Source organism: Calonectris borealis, chromosome 10 (genome assembly GCF_964195595.1).
Source record: "Calonectris borealis chromosome 10, bCalBor7.hap1.2, whole genome shotgun sequence".
Taxonomy (NCBI): domain Eukaryota; kingdom Metazoa; phylum Chordata; class Aves; order Procellariiformes; family Procellariidae; genus Calonectris; species Calonectris borealis.
The window spans coordinates 14,043,291-14,064,992 of NC_134321.1; the positions used below are offsets into that span (position 1 = coordinate 14,043,291).

General features: G+C 55.3%; 2 protein-coding genes across 2 annotated transcripts; both read right to left on the minus strand.

The window, feature by feature from the left end:
* Positions 1–4,450: 4,450 nt before the first annotated feature.
* On the minus strand, positions 4,451–13,778 carry UQCRC1 (ubiquinol-cytochrome c reductase core protein 1). The gene is made up of 13 exons (XM_075158941.1): positions 13,642–13,778; positions 12,950–13,090; positions 12,412–12,498; positions 11,278–11,407; positions 10,274–10,472; positions 9,556–9,635; positions 9,292–9,407; positions 8,746–8,889; positions 7,844–8,004; positions 6,740–6,825; positions 6,165–6,253; positions 5,538–5,613; positions 4,451–4,675 (listed from the first exon to the last, which is right to left on the minus strand). The coding sequence occupies exons 1-13, from the start codon at positions 13,711–13,713 to the stop codon at positions 4,611–4,613; spliced, it is 1,446 nt and encodes a 481-aa protein (XP_075015042.1). The 5' UTR covers positions 13,714–13,778; the 3' UTR covers positions 4,451–4,610.
* A 440-nt stretch (positions 13,779–14,218) lies between these two features.
* Positions 14,219–19,968, minus strand: SLC26A6 (solute carrier family 26 member 6). The gene is made up of 19 exons (XM_075158952.1): positions 19,679–19,968; positions 19,223–19,362; positions 19,014–19,124; positions 18,563–18,738; positions 18,301–18,465; positions 18,020–18,172; positions 17,764–17,846; positions 17,521–17,668; positions 17,300–17,413; positions 17,116–17,193; positions 16,879–16,974; positions 16,656–16,762; positions 16,498–16,567; positions 16,230–16,322; positions 16,026–16,127; positions 15,299–15,484; positions 15,118–15,172; positions 14,710–14,831; positions 14,219–14,627 (listed from the first exon to the last, which is right to left on the minus strand). Exons 1-19 carry the CDS (start codon positions 19,960–19,962, stop codon positions 14,604–14,606), a joined length of 2,307 nt encoding a protein of 768 aa, XP_075015053.1. The 5' UTR covers positions 19,963–19,968; the 3' UTR covers positions 14,219–14,603.
* Between the last annotated feature and the right edge of the window lie 1,734 nt (positions 19,969–21,702).

Here is a 21,702-nt window from a genome sequence, read left to right on the forward strand (position 1 = left end):
TCAGACCACAGCTAGGACCTCCCCAGGCTGCCACCCCCAGCAGCCTAGTGCTGGGCCAGCAGCTCCATTTTCCATAGCTAGGCAGGTGAGGAACCTGGGCAGATCCTCCTCCAGGCACCATACTTCTAGTAGCTTTTCTGGGCATCCCCAGCAGTGGGCTCAATGGGCAGCAAAGCCGAACCTCAGCCTGGCAGCCTCACTTAAAAATCCGAGAGCCCTGAGGAAGGAAAATGTGTAAGGGGAAGGAGCTGGAAAGAAAATACTTGCATGGAAAAGTGAGAACCACTGATCCTCTTTGGATGGCGTGTGGGGTAAAGCAGCTTTTAATGAGGGTGTTCAGGGCTCAGACTCACGCCCTTCCAGACACACCATTGAAGAAAGAGCTGGGACAAAGACGACAAGCCCTGCCGCCGTGCCCCGCTCAGCCTCGTGTCTCATAGCAGCCCGGGATGGCTGTAGCTGGCAGTCAGGCCTGGATGGGCCCTTTGTCCGTTGCTTTTCCATGCAATGAATACACTAACGCTTTAGACAAGCCATTTCCTTTTCCAAATAGGAAATGGCAGTTCTGGATACCACTGCTCACCATTCCTCTCCCCTGGTGTACAAAGTCCCCGCGGTGCGCAGAAGGGCAAGGTGAAGTGCAGGAGGCCTGGGCAGGGCAAGCCTGTGAGTCTGCCAAACATCGAGTACCACCCTCACCCTAGTAATCCTGCAACCCTGCTGGATGACACTTCATCACAGGGAGAACTCAGCCCTCCTCTGAGCAAACCACACTATATAGGGGCTGGCCAGGGGAGAAGATCCCTGGTCATGGCCGTGCCGATGCCTCCATCAATCCCTGCACCATGGGGTCCAAGCAGTGCAAGGCTCCAGCTACACAAGACACCAGCAGATCTGCACTTCTCCTGCCCTGTCTTCTAAACCCCGCTCACCTATTGCTCCCACTGCTATTTTTCACCAGCCTCGGCAGGAGAGCAGGTAGAGAAGCAGGCCTGGAGGGCTGCGGGCTCTCCTCCCAAAAGCTCTCTGGCACCGAAGAGCGGCACGGCTCCAAGCCTCTCATTTCTGTGAAAGCCTCTCTGCAGCTCCCCGCTTCCCTGAGGACAGGCTTGGCTCAGCACCTATGATTATTATCAACTGTACTTTCCAGGGGGGGTAATTAGTTCAGGTGAGGCAACTACTGACAGTTGGCTGCTGTGGCCCCTCTTTTGGCAGGCACCCGAAGCCCAAACAAGCAGCTCACATATCAAAGGGGCTGCCTGTTCCACAAGCAGATCCACCCTGTACATCTGCCCCGGCCCCGCAGCCCCACGGCTCAGAGTACCGCCAGCTTTTGCTGCTAGAGACCAGGGAAACCTGGAGCACTCAGCACAGGTCGCTAGCAAGCACTCCCCGTTTTCACTGCTAGATTTTATGTACCCGGAATAGTTCTATATGGTGGAAAAAAAGTCACTGAAGCGCTGTGCAGACGGCATTAGAGAGCCTTGCATAGGGTGCACGCAACGATGCACAGCATCCTCTCTTCCAGCCAAGAGACAGAGTGCCAAGGTGTCAGGGAGGGAAAGCAATTGCCTGGAGGTAGGTGGAGGCGCGAGCTTCAAAGAGGGAACTTTACCTGGAGAGGATAAGACAGCTAGCACCGTGCAGAAGGGGAGGGAGCAAAGGCCAAGTCATACACCAGACTAAATTTATCAGCACAGTCTAATGGGATCCCAAGTAACCTTCCAAGTGAAGTAGCAAAATAAAACACTTAAGCCATTGAAAACTAGACTGAACAATCCTGCATTGTCCAGGGAGCCAGGAAACAGATTTATTAGGTCACCCAGGCCATCTCCAGTTTCAGTGAAATTGCCCTGTTCTAGGGATGGTTCCAACTCTCTCCTCTGGCACTGCTGCTGTCCTCCACTGGGCAGCGGAAACCATAGGAAGGGGAGGAGAGAGGTCCAGAAAAAGATCTCACTTTTTCAAGGTTTGGGAAAAGCACTGAGGTAGACATTTCCCCGTTTGGATTCCCTTGGACTGAGGCTGCTCCAATGGAGGAACAGAAACACACCCCTGCAGCTCAAACAGCAAGAGACCTGCCAACAAGATTAGAGCTTCAGTTCCTCCAGCACCGAGGGATTCGGCTGCCAAATGCCTGGCGACTCTGTACTAATTCCAGGTTACACTTATCAAGCCCCTCACTAAGGCTCAGAGTGTGGGTGTCTTCGCCCGTAAGCAATAACACTCTCGATTCCTGAATGGGTTTCCCCTCCCCACCTTTTAGATCCCCAGTCCGGCTGCTTGTGTTTACCGAGGAAAAATGGTATCGCAAACCTCTCAATCCTTACAGCTGGTGAGACGCATGGAAGCACGGACTGCCACAGCATCCGAACACGACAGGCTCTACAAGGCAGAGTGCCATTGGAACTGCAGCCAGAAGATGCCAACGTCTGGGGCACGGCTCGGCCTCGACTCCTAGCTGCTAGCAGGCACCCAACAGCTCTCTGCATCCAATGCCACTCACCAGGGCACGGTTCCTAGTCCAGATCAGCCCAGATACTCAGATTTCTACATGGATAAAAGCATCTACAAAATACCTTCTAACGCTGCATAAGCCCGCCACCCTTGCAGAGCTGCAGCCTCTTGGGAGGGAGCGGGTATTAGTCCTCGCTGAAATGCTGGGAGTATGCTGCTCAGCACAGCCAGCCTGCTGCTTTTGCAGAGAAACAGAGCAATTTGGAAAGGAGCAGTTGCAGAGGGGTTTGAATCTGTTCCTCGTACAAAGTAGTGCAGGAGGGCCTGGGGAATTACTCAAGGAAAACAACCATTCCCAAGTAGATACCTCCAGAGAAGAAAACTTGTAGGAAATGCTAAAGCAAGGATGTACATCTCCCTTTCCTTGTATTTCTCACCAACTGCAAAACACCCTGGAAGATCACCTCGAGGGGGGGGAAAATATATAGCAATGGAAGACAAAAGAGGATTACAGTCTGATTGCAGTCACAAAACCAAGACAGAATCATTTACTGGTTACACAAGGCTTGAGGCGTAAGTAAGTTTGTTTAGTTTTTCAGCCCTCAGTGCACTCGTAACGAGCCAGAGCTTGCGACGATAGTTAAACCCAAATTGCATCAAGAACATTTAACAGTTTCAAACTTGCCTAGTATACACGATGAGTTCAGACACACTGACTCTCTCATCAAGAATCCAGATTCAGCATAAATGATTTAGTACACTGGATTAGTCTCAAGTGTAATGACTAACTCCTAGAAACTTTTACACTATTTTTAAATCCCACTTGTCAGGGCAGCACCTGGAAATTAAATGAGAATCCCAGGGAGATTTATCCCAAAGACAAAAATTAAACAGGAGTACCTCGCAGCTTCCAAGGGTAGCTGTGACAGGCTAGTGCCACCTGGTGGGAAGCTTTTCTCCATCCCCCTTGCTCAGTTCCCCCCTTTCTGTTCCATGTTCCAGCTTCCCGGAGGCAAGACAAGAGAGCAACAACCAGATTAACGCCAGAAAAAGCAGAAAGGGCTGGGTAGCTCTTTCAACTATTCAGACCTCTAGATTATTTTCCAGGTATAGGCCAAGTCACCCTATACTCCAGTCAGCAGCTGTGAGACTGACTGGATAGCTGGAGGCTCATCCGCACAAGGAGTGTGTAGACCAACACCAACATACTCCACAACAATCTCTGCTCATTATTGAGCCGGTTTACAGATAACCAGGAAGCTTAAGATGAGGGGCAGCATATCCCCACATAGGCTCTGGAAAGATGTTTGTCTAGCAACAGCGCCAGCTCCTCACACCATCCCAGCTGTGCTAGAGACAACGCCTCAACCGTACTGAGGCAGCATCTGGGAAGGCCAGGCTGATCACCTTCACCAGCTTCAACAGGAGGCGGGAACTCAGGCGACCAGTTTTGTCTGTAACTGATTAGGGAGAGAGGGGTTGCACAAACTGCCCGTACCGCAGAGGTGGTCACTCCAATAAGAGGGTCACAAATAGCCAGACCAGAAACACTAACACCACACCCCAGGGACAGGAAGAGGACCAAGTTTCCATAGATACATTTTGATCTCCTTGATGAGCAGGAGAGCACAGAGGTCCCCTCAGACGAGAGCCCTTTGTTCTTAGGTCTGCACAAGCAGCAATGCTACAGCCTGAGTTTGACCACGCTGCTGCCTGCACAGTAGAGCACAGTGGAAATAGCTAGAGCTATCCCTGGCAGTCTTGTACCAGTGGAAACACTTCCTTCAACCAGCCTAAAGACAAGACCTCTGAATCAGGACACTGCCAGCTCACGACAGAGGAGGCGGCGCTGCAGACAGACACACAGACAAGATTCTAGCACGAGCCCTGACAAATCAAGACTGATTGGTCCAATATCTCACCAATTTGGCAAGATTAACAATGTCTACATACACGACCCAGCACGACATGGTCAACTCCCAGCAGAACCAACTCCATATAGGATATATTTATTTTTATTTTTGTACATTTAACACCGAGAAGGCAGCCACTTTGATGGGACTCATCTTGCCCCTGGTGCACAAGACATTCAGAGCCAGAGGGAACCTGTCACAGTCCACAGCTTCACTATTTCCAACCTGCAGGGACATGTCTTAGAAACGGATCCAGTACATGGCACTGCGGATACGGTTGTAATCCAAGAGCTGTTCAATGGGACCTGAGTGAACAGAACAAGAGTCAGTCACTGGAGATGTAGTTACAATCCCTGTGCAGCTTCCCATGGTCTTAAAGCAGATGATGGCAGAGCAGACTGTGCTTACAATCCAGGGCAGCTATGCACAAAACCAGGCAACTACAGCTCAAACCTGCATCAGGAAAACCAGCAGATACCATCTCCTGACAGAGAAACTGTTACTTGTTTCTTCAGAATAAGTTGTTTTCTCGCACTGCTCCACAATGCTCAGTGCAGCTCCACGTACAGGTATGAAATACAGGGAGCCATCAAGTCACGGAGATTTTGGCTAGTTCATTCCAACTTCCTGTTCAAAAACCATCTCCCTTTTCCAAGCTGCTCCACTTTGAAGGCCAGAGGAAACAGCTGCATGGAGGAGGGGAATCCACAACACACAGGAAGGAGGCAGCAGAGCGGAGCTGAGCTGCTCAGGCAGGTTTTCCGAGCAGAATTTGTCCTTGGCCAGACAGACATGCCAGAGCAGCACAAGAGAATCAGGTCCCTTCACTTCCCTTACATAAACCACCATGACCCCAGGGTAAGGACACCTGGCAGACGCCGCTGGGCCTGCACCCAGCTATGGGACTCCCAATCTTAGTCATGGCTCCACAGCAAGTAGAGAGGTGGGAGGACAGCCAGCAGCTCGCTGCCACTGCATCTCCATCACCTGCAGGTTTGATCTCCTGGCAAATGTGCCTTGGCACATCTAACGTGCAGAGGTAGGAGGATACCAGCAAAGAACCACAGTGGTTAGGAGGCCAGAACAGACACATGAAAAGTGCCTGCAGCTCGCTTCCACTCAGCTCTTGACCCCTTCCTGTTTTTTGAGCTACCATGTACTACTTACCAACTGCTGCAATTGCCGGGCATTTGTCATAAATGTATTTACTGCAGACCTCTCTCACCATTCTTGCATCAACAGCCTAATAAATATCAAACAAGCAATTAATGACCCTTCTAGCAGACCTGCATTTCTCAAAAGTTGGAAGTTACTTACATATCAAGATCATTAAAAAGATATTGTCAGACCCTTGGGAGCCATCCGCACCAACTGTACAGCTCTTGTCTGCAAGGATGGCTAATGTTCTACACAGCACATTTTTCTGAGGGTACAGAAGACATGGCAGTCCAAAATCTGAGGCTTTCCAAGGGATACATTGGCTGCAGAATTACACAAACTAGATGCTGGCCACCTCTAGGGAAACTTTTAAAGGAATTTCAAGTTGTGCTGCTTAACATAGGCGTATGCCGTCTTTCTGGGATGGACTGAATCCAGCCACAGGGACACAGGATACACTCAGTCTATGTCAGAGATTCTGACGTATTTATATCAGTGTCAGTGAGCTGACTGCCTGGACTCCAGGCAGCTTGACTAGGGGATAAGTAAGTCTCATGTTACTGCAGCAAACTAAGGCCAGAAAATACTGACACCAACCATGCCCAGGTACCCCAACCAAAACAAACGGATACCTACCGCAATCCTGGCATCCCATTCCTCCAGAGGGATACGGCGTCCGTAGTTTAAGAGATGGCTTCCAATATTCTCACACACTGGTGTGGTACCTAGATGTTGAAGATATCACATGGTCAGCTCAGCAGAAAGCCTTCCAGAAGGCTGATCATCAGTCAAAGCAGATAGAAGCAACTCTGGCCGTTAAACCAGCTTCTAATGAAGTACCAGTTGCAGTCACCACTCTAAGCAGCTCCAGCAGGAGTTAAGGAATACAAAGATTGCTACACCGGTCTCCAAAGTGTTAGAGCCGAACAGTTTGAGGGTCTCAGTTCTAACCTCACCAGGCAGCATGTTATTCACTCTCAGCAACAGAACAACTAGAAGTTTACAAAGTCAGAGCTAGCCTGCAGCACAGCAGGCTGGGGTCAGCTGCTTTGACAACATGGCAGAAGGAACACAGAGCAGGGGAAACTAAGTTTTGCCCAGTGCCTGCCAGCAGTACTGCAATGTCTAGCAGAGCTCTTGCTCCCCAGGAGAGACATAAGCAGTAACCCTCTGAAAGCTGCACAGTGGTCAATCCATAAACCAGAACATACCATCCAGCTGAGCCACCATGGCATTTCGGAGATAGTTCTTGGCCCTCTTCACCTCTGACTCTGTGGTACTAGTGCACAGACGCATCCTGGAGAGGAGATAAAAAGACCACTGAAGCTCCTAAAGATGTTTGTCTGCTCAGACTGAAAGTGATTTCCTCCATTTCCCAAGCCTCTGCAGAAATAAGCTACATCACTTGTCTTGCAAGCTTGAGATTCATTCTTGATCACTGCAGAGCAGCTCAGAACTGGGGAGCACTGAACAGGAGGCCAGAGAAAGAGCACAAGCTTACAGGCAGGTGATATCAGCCAGCAGGTTACAGGTTGAGTTACACTCACGAAGGTCTAAGCCGCCCTGGTGCTGGCTCTAGCTTGCCCATCAGGCACAGCGGCAAGCGGTCTGCGGTACGCTATCACAAGAGAAGGCAGGCGTGTCAGCTGTTCCCACGCATGGCAAACTGATGGAAACTGCTATGGAAACTGATGCTGAAAGAACAAGACAGTTCTACAGAGTCTGTTTGGACTCCAGCTGCTAAATCCCTTCCTCCCCTGCCAACTGGAATGTCTCTAGGGCAAGGGCTAACTCCATCTGCTCCACACACAGCACGGCTCAGCTCTGAATCTCAGATGTAGCCTTGAACCATTACTGGGATATACACGTATACAATAAGACGGACAGACAGAGGCCTCCAAACGCTGGCATGACTCCAACAGCAGGGCATTTATCAGCCACAACACAACAGGCAGGAACTCTGCCTGCTTTGCTCAAGTTTAACAAGACAACGGAGATATGTCTCTTGAGCATTTGGGAAAGCCTTGTCTCTAAGGAATGATCTCACTTGTATATAAAAAAAACAAAGCTTCCATGCTAATACTTGGAGCACAAACGAAAGACCCGAAGAGCCCTAAGGGATTAAAATAGCTCCTAAAAAGCCACATCCTAAGGCATTTACAGAAACCACTTACAGGATCTCTTAACCAGAATGCGAGTTGCTGAGAATTCACACAGAGACACAGCTCTCTGAAGACCAAATACACTGCCCACCAGCTCAGTCTCCCACAAGAGCGTAGATCTTAAACAGGAATTTTTGCCCAAGTTGTACTTACCACTCCCCCTGAGCACAATACAGCATGTCATCTATGGACAGAGGATCAGACGCAAAATGGAAACCGAAGAGGCCAGTATCAGAGTAAGAGGTGTTGAATGTCTGGAAACTGTGGCAGAGATTATGCTCCACAGCAAGCGTAGCCAGCCTGCTGGACTGATTCTGTAAATAAGGAGATACCATGAACCATTTCAGACTTACAGCTTCCTCACAGCTCAAATTCTTTCCAACTGAGCTGTTTTCACAAAGACCACAGGCAAGACAGAATGGAACACTTTGCTGAAGGAGAGCTTAATTTAGGCCCTTCATGTGGTCAACAGATGAGATTCACTGGTGGAAAAGCCACAGACAATGGCCTAAGAGTCCATCCAGCAAAACCATTTCCTTTTCCAGCCGCAGATGAGGAGCTGGTATGCATACCACCGTAGGAGTGGGAGAAAATGGGAAGTGCAAGGTCTCCCAGTAGCAGGGGTTAGCACAGTTATGCAGGCCAGACAGATTCCAGATGAGAACGGATGTAATATTGGGGTTTTAAACAAGTTCCACCTGCTTTGCAGTTGTAAGACAAGCTTGCATCATGAGACTATAGACTGCTCTGTCCTGCTTCCATCATCACCCCCACTGAGCGGTTAGTTTGTGAGGGTAGGAATAAGCTGCTGAGAATTCATTAGCTAAACCTCTTCCAAACTTAGCAGAGAAAGCTCAGTTCATCTCCCAGCATCACCTCTCAAGAAGTGTACTGGATTAGCCTTGATTACATTCTATCCTACTTTCCAGGAGACTCCAGTCCACTTCACAGTTGGAAGCTAACTGCAGCTTATAAAGCACATTCAACCAGAGTCTCCATAATATTTCATATTAAAAGGCTCCAGGCTCTCCCTATCACGCTCACAAGCCTCTTACCTTACCACCTCCAAATGTGCGGTCATAGCGTCCGATGATAGCATTAGCCACATGGAGGACAACATTGTCTGGATCAGCCCATCCTGGTCCCTCCACAGCAAGAGCAATATGGGCAACGGGCAGAGCATCATCTCTGGCACGGATCTAGAGAATCATAAGGAGCCGGGGAGAACTGCATGAGCACTGTCTGCAGCCTGCTGCAATGCCAGGCTGACAAACTGGAGGACTTGATATTATCCCAGTGAAATGAAATAGTCCCAGGCACTACTAAGCACAAACCAGCTGCTCTGATTTGAGTTTTCCAGCAGATGATGTGAGCAACAGCCACACATTCCTAATAGGTTTGGGTCCTATCTAAAACCCAAAACATTGTGGCAATAAACCCCAGGAACAGAACATGGGGGTACTACCAAGGTGCTGCATCATCAGCTTCTCCGAGATATACAAACAGATTTTTCCTCTCAGAAGCAGCTATATACTGGTTTCACATTCATTCAACAGTTTGGCAACAGTTGCTTGTTTTGTTTGGGACTAGAACAACTTTACCTCACTCCCTGTGAAGCGACAGCGCGGGAGGACAGGCACAGCATCCTCTTTGTATGTAAAAGGCACTCCACTGAAGTGTTGCCTAGCTACATCGACCAGCTCTTTGTGGGAAATACCTAGCAATGGGAAAGAGAGAGATTTGCAGTTTTAAACAGCTTAATTTAACAAAATCATGTGATTTTACATTAGAGATGTGTGACAGGGGTTTGATCACCAGCTTGAAAACAGCCAGGCTTCCCAGAATCACAAGGATCTAGAACTTACCTCCAGCAGCTGCCAGGACCATACGAGGAGCCTTGAAGTGAGTATCAACATACGAAGCTAGATCTGCTCGAGTCAGATGCCTAGAAAGAACACAGAGAGACCTGATATATCAGCATCTCTGAGTCGGAGGGATGAAAGGCTTAGGAGAAGCAAGTTCACAGTGCAGAGACAGCAGTGATGTTGTTGATTCTCTTAGTTGTGGGGTAACAATAGTTTTTAGAAGCAAGACTGCACTCACTGTCTGTGTCTTCCCTGTGCTCTAATTCCAGAACACAGAGAACGGAAACCAGTACCAAGCCAGTTAAGACAGACCAAGACAGCAAGAGTTAAGGATAGACTTCAATACCAGCTAGGGTGCTGACCCTGGTCACTGAGCTACCAGTACCCTAACGGGTGTGTACACTCAAGGCCACTGCTTTAGTGAGCACCCCTAGCTCTTAATCTCTCCAACAGTGTCAATCTGACAAGTACGGGAGAAGGTTCAACCTGGCCCTACCAATCTACCGTCTTGCGTGAGGGGGATTCTAGAGAAGAATGTGTGCTTTTACTGGCACCAACGGGGAAAACACAGTCAAGACACAACGAGAAGCCCACGGGCACAGATCACCTCTGTGTACAAACTGGTTTCCTCATGCAGTCACCACTGCTGAGAAGCAGCAGCCATGCACCCCAAGGACTGAACCCACGGGCTGTGTACCGCATCCAGCCTGTTGCTCACTTGATGTTCTCCGTGGTCCCCTCGACAGTGCGGGCCAGTGCAGTCCCCTGGAAAGCAGTGGCATGAAGGTAATCAAAGGTAACGTCTGTCAAGTTGCTGTCCATTTCTTTCAACTCCTGAAGGATGACGCCACGTTCCTTTTCAACCTGAGACTCCTCCAGCGCACAGTTCTGCACAATGTCAGCCAGAAGCTCTACAACTGCAACACATTTCCTACATTAGCAATCCCATTGCCTGACTGCTACCCAGCGCTGCTGAAAGAAGAGACACACAGGCAGCAAAGACACTGCAAGAGGAGTGAGCACAAACCACGCCGGGGAGGGGATGCAACATAATAGAGATGAGGACTACCCATTCCCACAGCATCAGAGAGGGACAAACACCACTGTTTTAGCATGAAGTCTCCAGCTCAGCTTGCCAAGCATCACTGCCAGTGGAAAGCAGGCAACAACTGCAGAAGGTGAAGCACGTCAGACGCAGGGTACTGTTGCAGAAACATGCTGAATCCTTACAGGCAGCTTGCGACATCTACAGTGTAGCCTACATCTACAGTAGGACCCATAGCTCTGACTCAAATCACTGCCTCTGGACAAAACCAACCCAAAGAGGAGTCTGCACATGGTAGTACAAAGCACACACAACACTCACAAGAGCTATGCTGAGCACTCCTGACACAGCAGCTGTCGCTGACCTCAGTTTCTCAGCTCCATAAGACAACCACAGACTACTGAAACCCCCCTCTCCCTCCTAGCAATACAGTGCAGCCTGACATAACAAGAGTTTTGCAAAACTGGTTTTAGGAACACATGAACTTGCAGCCTTGAAGCACCATGTCATGGCAGTGCTCTCTTCAACTACCAACTAGAACCTCCAATTTACTGCTCAGCTATAACTTCACTCCCTGGTCTGTTGTTAGAAAGGGTGCTGGTGGGAGAGAAACACAAGCGCACGCACTTGCTTCATCCTTAACCTCCAGATCAGAGTTTGCCCACTGGCCATCCTACCTTTGGGCATGTCCTTGGACAAGGCTTTTATGTAATAGGCAGTCTGCTCCCGCGAGGTGTACCCATTCAGGTGAGCACCCATACTCTCCACCTCCTTCTCAAAGGCAGCACAAGGACGCTTCTTTGTGCCCTAAAGAAAACAGATAAACATAATTATGAAATGAACAGATTTCCCTCTCGGGCAGAAGTAAAGCAAGGAAAAGAGCAATAAAGACCTAAAACAATAAAACCTGTCACGTGATTCATAAAAGCCAAGAGCAAGTGCAGAAAGCAAGAGATTTAAAACTTGGATTATTTACTCTAGCTAAAGAGTGGTTGAGGTGTATTTTGAAAGACCAATAAAAACCCAGCAGGGAAGGAGACGACCTACATTAAGAAACAACAGTGGCTGAAGATCACATCAGTGGAAGTAAACCAAGAACAAGTCTAAACCAAAAATAAGCAGGTTTCTAGCTATCCAAGCAGCAATATTCAGAAGAAGCCAGAACAGGAGCAGAAAACTACTTCTAATACAGAGCTCATCTCTTAAGGAGCAAGCCAGATGCTGCAGTTGCCTATGATGGCACAGGCTGGACTCAAGTCAGTAAGCCCCAGGCTTAGATGCCTTCTGCCGTAGGGCTGTTCAGCAGACACTTCCATTATTAGAAAATTAAGAGCTGTAGCCTCTAAACTTTGCTGGTCCACTAAGAAAACCAAAGAAAAAAAAATGGCTACAGGAAACGCTGCTTTGAGCTCTGCCTGCTAACCTGAAGAAACATGCTTCATAACATAGAACTATATGTGCACTGCACAGTGGCTGGGATAGTCAGGGATTGGAACCACAGCATCAGAGACTCAGTCTCACTTGTTACTTACAACTTCTTTTCCTTTAAGAGGGGAAATACCAACTAGTAAATAAGAGTTGCCTTAATTCATGCATGCTTGTAAGCTGCTGCATATTCAAAGAGCACCATATAGGCTAGGTGCCTTTTGAAGTTTATTTTTATACTATGTGCAAAGTCTCTAGGACTCAGATGACCTGATTTGCACTCTCTTTTAACAGCTACAGCTTCTGAAGCGAAAGCGCAATATATAAGCAAATATTTAGAACAGCTCTCCACGCAGTCCTGTGCCAGACCTAGCATACCTCCTTACCTTAAAGGCCAGATGTTCCAGGAAGTAACCAGCCCCATTGTTCTTCTCATCTTCATGGCGGCTCCCCACCCCAATCCACACGCCCACCTAACAGCAAAAGCATCAAGTACTCATATTAGAAAAGAAAACAGACAGCACACTCAAGCCTCATGCCACAAATATAACAGCAGGGACGAAGAAGTCTCCTCCACAGACATTGCACTAATAGCACCAAAGTAAGAACAAGCACCAGCAACTGTTTCCCGTACACATTTTGGCTAGTTTTGCCAGAGATATAACTACTACTGGTCACTTACTGCTTCCACAAAAACTGTAAGACTGAGAAAACTCATACAGCACAAAAGCTCGACTACAGATTTATACAAAGCCAGACTAGGCCTTCTACTGCTACATTAATCCCACCGGTTAACAAAGCGAAGCTGTAGGGTCTCTGTCAAAAGCTTCGGTTCAAATAGGGGTTTGTCCCTTTTGGAAGACCAGCTACAGACTAGGCAAGGCTGACTGTTTCAAGTATGCCCTTAAACTATCTTAAACTCACCGTACATGTTGGCTGATTGGACTCCTCTGAAGCTACACGAAGACCATTGTCCAGAGTGGTGACTTGGGTCTCAGGGATATTATGGAGTGTCTGGGCATAGGTGGCAGCACCTCGGTTCCTTGTCAAAGTCAATAAGGCTGCCTAAAAACAAAAAAAAAAAAAAAAAAAAGGCTATCATCACCCCTAAGCAGCAGCTCCCCTCTGCAGGGCAGACCTCCAGAACGCAGACTGCTGGGCACACAGCTGACCAAAGCTAGGCCAGACAAGCTCTTTCACATTTATATTGAGGAGTTCCTACTACACACCGTTCATTAACCGGAGGGCTGGAAACCCTCCGCAGCAACAGAGGTTTCAAGCAGGATGAAAACGTCAGCGAAGAGTCCCATGAACCGGTCAAAACCCGGTACGGGGGTGGAGGAGTGGAGCGGACAGCAGGCCCCCGGTAAGCCCCGCAAAGGCTGAAGGCCGCCGCCACCGCTGACCCCACCCGGCCTGGCCCCGCTCCGGAGACAGGGGGTTTCCATGGCGACCGCCGCCCGCTCCTCACCGGCCGCCGCGTCCCCGTGACCTTCCCAGCCGGCCGGCAGTCTGGGCCCAGCAGCCCCACCGCACCGCAGGGCCTCCCACCCCCCTTGTCGGCCTCCCCTCGGCCCACCTCGCCGCTTCCCCCGCCGCCGGCCGCGGTGACTCACGGAGGGGCGAGGGCCCCGCAGCAGAGCCCGCCCGGCCGCGCACCCCGCCCGGCACACAGAGGAAGCCGCCATCTTGTCCCTGCCGCCGACCGAGCTCCAGCGCGCCTGCGCAGGTGGGCGGGGCTTGTGGGCGGGGCGCGCATGCGCACGAGGTCGAGCGGCTGTCGGCGCGTTTCAGCGATGCGCATGCGCACGGGGAGGTCCGCGCAGGTAGAGGGGCGCATGCGCAAACGGGTGCGGGCGCGCGGCGGCGCCCCCTGGTGGCGGGAGGGCGCGGCGGCGGGTGCGGGCAAGTGGCGGCCGGGGCCGCGGGGCTCCGCGGGGGATGGGGGTCCCGGGTGGGGGGTCCCCGCCCGTACCGCTCCCTCGACCGCAGCCCGACGGGCCCGGAGCGGGCAGGGGGGAAAGTGGCAGAAAGGGACCAGAAGGAGCGGGCTGGCGGGCCAGCCTGCCTGCAGGGAGGGCCAGGCCTGGGCCCGGGCCCGGCTGGGCAGCGCCCACCAGTGCCAGGGTGCAGCCAGGCGGCCCAGCCTGAGGTCACCTTTATTGAGGAAGGTGCATTAAAACGAAGCCTGAGAAACGCTACACAATTTTATCTGCGACGCCAACCCGCTGCCGGGACCAGGCCACCTGCCTCGGCCGGGTCCGGGGGTCCCTCTGCCGCCCCCCAAACCAGGGCCCGGTCTGGCGGGACAGGCCCGTGCTGGGGCTGAGCGGGGGCTCCCGGTGGGCATCTCGGTGTGATGTCCCTGTGCTGGAGCGGGGCACTGGGCCCTCGGCCTGCAGCAGCTCCATCGCGGGGGAGCTCACGGGCAGGGCAGGACCCCAGCTGCCAAGAGTCCGGAGGGGCTGGTGGGGGTACAAGGCCTCTTGGCCCCGGGGTGGGTGAGTTGATGCCATTGGGGCAGCGAAGGCCCTCTCGCCTGCCCAGCTCCTCAGAGAGACGTCTTCCTCTCACGGGGCTACATTCTGGTGCTGAGGTCCACCTAAGGGAGACAGGCAGGGAGGGGTTGGCTTGGCTGCCCCCCCTCCATCACAGTGATGGGGACGGCGAAGCTGGGTGCTTACTGAGGCCCAGCGCCGCTCCCTGCTGATGTGGACCATGGCGGCGTGCACCGAGGGGAAGAAGCAGTGCTTGGTGATGGCCGAGCTGAAGAAGTTTCCCCGCTCCAGCTGGGCGAGGACGGGCACTGTGTGAAGGGAGAAACATCCGAAGCTATGGCACCCGTCTGAGCCCACCCAGAGCAGCCTCCCTCCCCTGTGTGCTGCAGTGGCTCTGGGGCCATCACCAGGGATCCAGCTGCCTCGCTGGGGGCTGCGGGGTTCAGACTGGATCCCTGGGGCAACCTGCAGCACCTGTCCCCTGGGGAAACCCTGGGGATGGGGACACCATGGAGGGAGCCGCAGGCCAGCAGCTGTGTCCCGAAGGGGTGGGCATGCCCGGCAGGGGCTGATGGCTCTGCAGAGCCTCCTCACCCGGGCAGCCAGCAACGAAGACGTCCACTTCTATCTCATGGAAATCCCTGAAGATCTGCAAATGGAAGAAAACACATTTCACCCAGGAAGAGGGACAGGCAGCGGCCATCAGGCCACCCCACAGGGTCCTGGGGACACCCTTGGCAAGGCTGCCCGCCTGCCTGCTCCCCCAGCCCCTTACATTCTTCAGGATCTTGATGGAGACGGTGTCCATGAAGCTGACAGGGCTGAAGTCCAAGACGACAGCGTGGAAGCCGGGCTGGGGCAGCCCCAGGGTGCGCAGGGTGGGCTCGGGGGGCGTGCTGCCCTCCGCCCCGCTCAGCTCGATCACCGCCACACCTGGACCATTAACCCTGTCCTCCACATCCTGGGGGAGGGAAGGAGACCCGGCCTCACCGCACAGGGGCTGGCAGCACCCCCGGCCCAGGCACTGTACCTGCCCTTGCCCTGCCCTATAGCGCAGTGGAGCCCGGTGAGGCTCTTTGGCTGCGTTAGGGCACAGGCAGTGGGTGGCCCCAGGAGTGGGTGGCTCCCTCGCACCTTCACCCACTTTTGGGCTCTTTCGGATGCACCAGGACCCACCCCTCTCCCCAGTGACCCTCTCCAGAGCCAGGCTCATCAGCTGGCACCAGGTTAGCCTTTGCTATCGCTCATAATTCTGATTAACTCGCCAAATTGCTAATGACTCACTGGCTCCACCACCTAATCATTAACGGCCCGGCTTTCTCTGCTGACCTTGGGTGTGACGCCGTGGCCCGGCTCTGCCCCAGTGCCTCTTCTCACCCAGTGGCCCCAGACTGAACGGGCAGCCCCGCGGGCCACCGAGCCCGGCAAATGCACGGGCAGGAGGGCCAGGGCCGGGCAGGGAGGCAGTGTGGGGTGCAGTGTCCCCTGCGGCAGGGAAGCACCTTTTTCCTCTTTGCCTCCTTCTCCACTTTCTTCTGCTGTTTCTTCAGCTTCTTGAGGGCTTTTTTCTTCTTCTGGATCAGGCGGTCCACGTTGATGCCGGTCTGCAAAACGATGCAGCCCTGAGTCCCCGGGCACCCCACCGCCATCCTGGTGCCGGCAGGCAGGGGCCACGGGGAGCACCGGGGGGCTGGCGGCTCTCCTACCTTCTTCTTCAGGGCCTCAGCGTACAGCTCCACGTTGGCAAAATAGAGGGTGGAGGACGAGCGGAAGATCTTTACACCGGGGACCTCCTGTGCCTGGGGGCAGATGGGGAGGGTGTTACCCCAGGGATGGAGTCCCCTGCTCCCCTTCCCTCCCCTCCCTCCCCCAAAATGCCCCCTGCTCCTTTCCCCAGCGAACAGCCCCTGGGGGGGTGCTTTGAACTGCCCCCCCATTGCAGGCGGCTCTTCTCCCACCCCCTGGTGCTGTTACCATCTGGTATTCAGCCACGTCCCTGTAGACATCAGTGTCGGAGATGCGCCCCAGGATGGAGTAGTGGGGGCTGTGGGGAGCAGAGCAAGGGGCTGAGGTCACCACAGGCTTCCCCTGCCCTCGGGACGCGGCACTGGCCCCAGCCCCGGGGTACTCACAGCTGGGTGCGGAAGATGACGGTGAGCAGCCCGAAGACCACCGAGGCCCCCAGGCCGATGTCCAAGTTCAGCATGAGGGTGGCCACGAATGTCACAATCCAGACCATCTGGAGGCGGGATACGGTCAGCATGGCCTCCCTGCCAGCACCTGCAAGCCTCAGGGAGGGTGGAGAAACCCTCTCCAGGGACAAGAGCAAAGCCCCGGGGCCAGTCAGCACCTTACCAGGTCCACCCGGTTGGACTTCCAGAGTGTGCGGACGTCATTGAACTGCTTGAACATGCCCTTGAGGTTGACGATGATGATGGCAGCCAAGATGGCCTAGGAGAGAAGTCCCTGCAGTTACGAGGATGCTGAGGGCAGGTCTTGGGGGGGCCCTTGGCTGTTCCCCTGCCACACCACCTTGCCATGGGATGGGCACAGGGGTGGGACATGGCACGGAGGCTGTGGGACCAGCTGTACCTTGGGTAGATCCCGGAAGAGCTCTCCAATCTTCAGGATGGTCACCAGGATGACCAGGGATGAGATGACACCGGCTACCTGAGGGGAAGGAGAGTGGGAGACGAGAGGTGAGACCCCCACCGCTCGCTGTGCTCCTTGCCCCCGGTCCAGCCCCACGGAGGGAGGCAGCGCTGCCCAGACCCACCTGGCTGTTGCCCCCTGTGCTCTCCTGCACCAGGCTCCGCGACATGGAGCAGCTGATGGCGAAACACTGGAAGAAGCCCCCCAGGAAGTTGCAGAGGCCCAGCGCGATCAGCTCCTGCAGGGACAGAGCAGCGCTGGGGGAGCACCATGCCTTCCTCCAGCTGCAAGAAGTACAAGCTTGGTTTTCACCCAGGGAAAGGGCCCTGCGTGTCGGAGCATCACCTGGTTGCTGTCCACTTTGTAGCCGTGCTTCAGGGCAAAGATCTTGCCCAGGGAGATGCAGATGGCGTAGCCCACCACGGCAATGGCGAAGGCGTTGCCCACCACCTGCCCAAAGTAGCTGACGTTAGGGACCACGGGCGGCTTCAACCTACAGCCAAGACAGGGAGATGGGGCTCACAAGGGGGGTCCCGTGGGCAGCGCAGTGCCCTGGCGCAGCCACCCTCACCGCCCAGCCCTGCTCACCCGCTGGGGATGTTGCCCACCACAGAGATGCCAAACTTGGCGTTCAGGTTGACGCCGTAGGAGATGCCGGTGGAGACGATGATCTGGGGGAGGATGGCTGGAGTGAGGCAGGGCCTTCCTATGCAGGAACCGTGGTGGAGGAGGAGGAGGAGGGGACACATACCCTGGATCTGCACTCGCCAAGGCACCCCATCCCACCTCTCCCCACCCCCACCATGACTGCATCCCCACAGAGAGCTGGGGCAGCTCTGGGTACCGTGATAAGCTCGATGGGGATGGGCATGGGCAACTTAGCGGCAAACTTGTGGTTGAGCTCTTTCACGATGAAGATGGCCACCATGGCAATGATGGCCGTCACCAAGGTGCCCACGTTGGTCTCTGGCAGCTTCTGGCAGATCTCAATGAAGGTCTAGAGGACACAGGAGGAGGGAATAGGTTCAGGAAAGCAAATGCCTCCTGGGCAGGTTTTTGGGGACCTCTGTGTGCTCCACAGCTGAGCGCCCAGGGGTCCCAGGGCAGCAGCCAGCTCCCACTCACCATGAACAGCGAAAGTGGCCCTGAGTGCTCGCCCAGGGAGACCCCAAAGACGTTCTTGAGCTGGGAGACGAGGACATGCACGGAGGCAGCGGTGGTGTAGCCACGCACCAGCGGGTCCGAGAGGTAGGTCACCACGAAGCCAAACTGCAGGAGGCCCAGGGCCACCTGGAAGAAGAGGTGGCAGGAGGAGTGCCCCGCAGCTCACAGCCATGGGGCACCATGGCCCCCTGTTCCCTGCCAGACTGGGCTGGGACCCCCTTACCTGGAAGATGCCTGTCAGGACAGTGAGGGTGGCCACCAGCTCCACCCTGGCAGCATCGCGCTGTTCCTCATTGACCTTCGTGATGTTGGTGCCGTTGACGGGCTCCAGGAAGTTCTCGCTGGGCACCAAGGAGTCCGTCACACTCCCAATCATGACGGAGATGACGGCAAAGGGGCCTGGGGACAAGCAGGGTGTAGGCAGGGAGCCCAAGGTCAGCACCAGGACCTCTCTGAGGTCCACAGGCACCTGTCCCCTTGGGCTGGGCTCAAAGTGCACCCACTGTGCTTTGGCTCTGGTATGGCCAACCACCTTCTTGGTGGGGCAAATTAAAGGCAAGCAAGATCCCCCCCAACCATTGATGGAGCAATGCTGTGTCATGGATGAAGGCTTGCCCCCCTCATCCTCGCTCCCTCCCCACATCCCCGTGGGAGCACGTAGTCCCTCAGCTCACCCACAGAGTTGTGCCTGGATGTCCCGAAGAAGAAGTAGAGGAAGACGGGGTAAAAGGAGGAATAGAGACCGGTGACAGGCGGCAGCCCGGCCAGCAGTGCGTAGGCAAGGCCTGGACATGGGAGAGCAGGGAGAAACGTCACGAATGGCCAAGCCCCGGCCCCCCTGCCTGTGGGGAGCCCCCGGCAGCCTGGGCATGGCATTGCTCACCCTGGGGCAGGTGCATGATGCCCACGCTGAAGCCCGAGGCAATGTCCCCCAGGAGCCAGTCCTTGACCGGGTAGCGGGGCAGCCAGTGCAGGAAGGGCAGGAATCGGAAGAGCAGGGACTTGGCTGTGGAGGCCGAGCATCTGGCAGGGAAGGAGCAGGAGCCGGGGCTGAGCACAAGCACGGGGGCTTGGGGACATCAGCGGGGGTGGATGGGGCCCCATGGGAAGCAATGGGTCCCATGGGGCGCCCAGCTCCATCCACTGGAGCCAGGTGTCCGTCCAGGCAGGAGAGAGCGGGGACACGGGTGTTTGGGCTCGGGGGAACCAACCCCCGGGTCTGTACCATGTCCAGCACAGGGACTGGGACAGCCAGAGCCAGGCTCCCCGTGGCAGCGGCGCTGGGGCGCACGGTGCCTGGCAGGGTCCAGGCACACCCCTCCGGCTGACACGGTCCTACCTGGTCTTGCGGAGACAGCCACGCAGCGAGGGCTCGGCGGGAGGTTTCCGCTGTGCCACCTCCTCCAGATCGGCCTCGCTCAGCACCTCACGGGGTGCCCGGTGGCTCAGCACCATCTCTGCCGCCATGGCTGCCCAGCCCTCCCGCGTGCCAGCCCACTGCGGGGAGACGAGGGACAGCTCAGCCACGTCCCCACGGCCGGGGACACCTGGCACCCTACCCACCCTGCAGCCCCTCCTGCAGCTCCGCTCGCCCCACGGAGCCATCCCATCCCAGCCAGGCATGCAGGATTGGCCCCAAGGCCAGGGGTGAGCCGAGTTTTGGGAGTCCTGAAACAGTGGCAGCAGCTTGCAGCAGAGAGCGGCAGCAGCCGGCGTGTGGGCAGGGAGGCAGCCGAGTCCTCAGCAATCAGCACTGCCTGCTCCTGCCCCACGCCAGCCCCATCTGCCCTGCTGGGGTGCGCGGGTGGAGGCTGCCGGCAGAGCTGCCCCGGGGGGCTCCCCCTCCATCTGCCCACGCAGAACCCCCCTCAGTGCCAACCACCCTTCTCCTCCACGTACCGCGGTGCAGCCAGGGCAGCAGGCTACCACAGCCACTGAGCAAAGCCCCAGCCACCCCACAGTCCCGTCCGCAGACTTTGTCCCTTTACACATGAGGGGAGCAGGAATGTCAACGCCTGGCGAGCGTCACGGGCTTGCCATCTCTCCGCCAGCGCCCTCCCCAGCCCCCTGCGCTGCAGAGCAGGCTGAGCCCACGGGAGGAGCGGCGCTGGGATGGAGTCTCTCCCTTTGCAGGGCCGGGATGGTGGGACCAAGGCATCTCCTTACGGATCTGCATCCGGACCTTGCTCAGGGCTCAAGCTGAGAGGTGCCACTGTCCCACGAGGCTCACCCGGCTGGTGGCCCCAGTCGGTCCTGAGATGCTCACCCACTTGTGACCAGTCCCACGAGCCGCTCATGGAGTGCCCGGGGCTGTGCCAGCCCAAGTCCCCACTTTGCCCTCAGCCCTCCTACCTGCTGTGCCCAAGCCAGTCGGGTGCCGCCAGCCGGGCGCACGCTCTGCTTCCTCTTATTAAGGGAATAATCATGGGCCCCGTGATCTTTGAGACACCGCTCCCTGCCTCCTGCCCTCCCTCCTGCCCTGCTGCGGAGCTGCCTGCTTCCCAGCCCTGCTGCTGTGCAGCACCCACCACGCTCCCCCACTGCCCTGTTGTGCTGGGTGCCCCGGCTGTGGCAGGTCCAGGGCTGTCACTGCTGTCCCCAGGGCCATTCCATCCTGGGGACTGTCCTGGCCAGCCTCAGCCACTGGCCCACAGCGGTGCCTGGGGTGCCGCTGTGCCCCAGTGCCTGTGCCAGGTGCAGGGCAGGGGTCTTCTTGCCACTGGGCGCATCCTGGTACCAACCTCCTGCCAAGGGCTGCCAGCACTCACCTCCGTGCGGCACTGCTCAGGGTCCCGCCATCACCCTCCCATGCCCCCAGGGTTCCTACAGGTGTCCCCTGCTGCCCCACGTCCCAGAGAAGGAGCCATGCCCAGGGCAGGGAGGGTTACCCGCAGCGTCCGGCTGTGGCATCCAGGTATTCTCTATGGGCTCCGGCCCCTGCTTACCTGCTGGAAATAGGTGTGCTGTGCCCTGTGGACTGCCTCGCTCTATCCCAGCGCGCAGACCCAGCCGTTATCTTGTTCCAAAGGTCCCCAGTGGGCACCGGAGCCCTGCTGAACCCATCACACCTTCCTGGGCTCCACCATGAGCTGGTACTGCCACCGGTTTCGGAGCATTTCTGAGTCATGCTTGACTCAGGCCCACAGGGACACAGCAGTGGAAACGCAGGCACCCATGGGCTGGGCTGACTGGTGCCAGGGTGCAGGGCAGGGCGGGTGCCAGGAGTCCTGGGTGCCCTGGCTGGTGGGATGGGGCTGGTGTGTGGCATGAATGGTGACACCCCGGACTGTGCTCTCTGGGGTCAGAGAGACTCGTTCCTATCCCGGCTGGCTGGGTGGGGGGCAGCCCATGGCCACCCTGGCT

Bases quoted from the DNA above. Each gene is read 5' to 3' on its own strand.
- SLC26A6 (XM_075158952.1), bottom strand. From the start codon at position 19,962: ATGCCTGGCTGGGATGGGATGGCTCCGTGGGGCGAGCGGAGCTGCAGG. The intron at 16,975-17,115 runs GTACAGCTGGTC...CTTCTCTCCTAG, and splicing joins TCTTCCGGGATCTACCCAAG to GCCATCTTGGCTGCCATCAT. The intron at 16,128-16,229 runs GTAGGAGAGCCG...ATCGTTTTGCAG, and splicing joins CTGAGGCCCTGAAGAAGAAG to ACCGGCATCAACGTGGACCG.
- UQCRC1 (XM_075158941.1), bottom strand. From the start codon at position 13,713: ATGGCGGCTTCCTCTGTGTGCCGGGCGGGGTGCGCGGCCGGGCGGGCT. The intron at 10,473-11,277 runs GTAGGATGGCCA...AATGTGTTGCAG, and splicing joins GTCCAAGGACATGCCCAAAG to TTGTAGAGCTTCTGGCTGAC. The intron at 6,826-7,843 runs GTAAGTACAACT...TCTCCTCTCCAG, and splicing joins TATTGTGCTCAGGGGGAGTG to GATGCGTCTGTGCACTAGTA.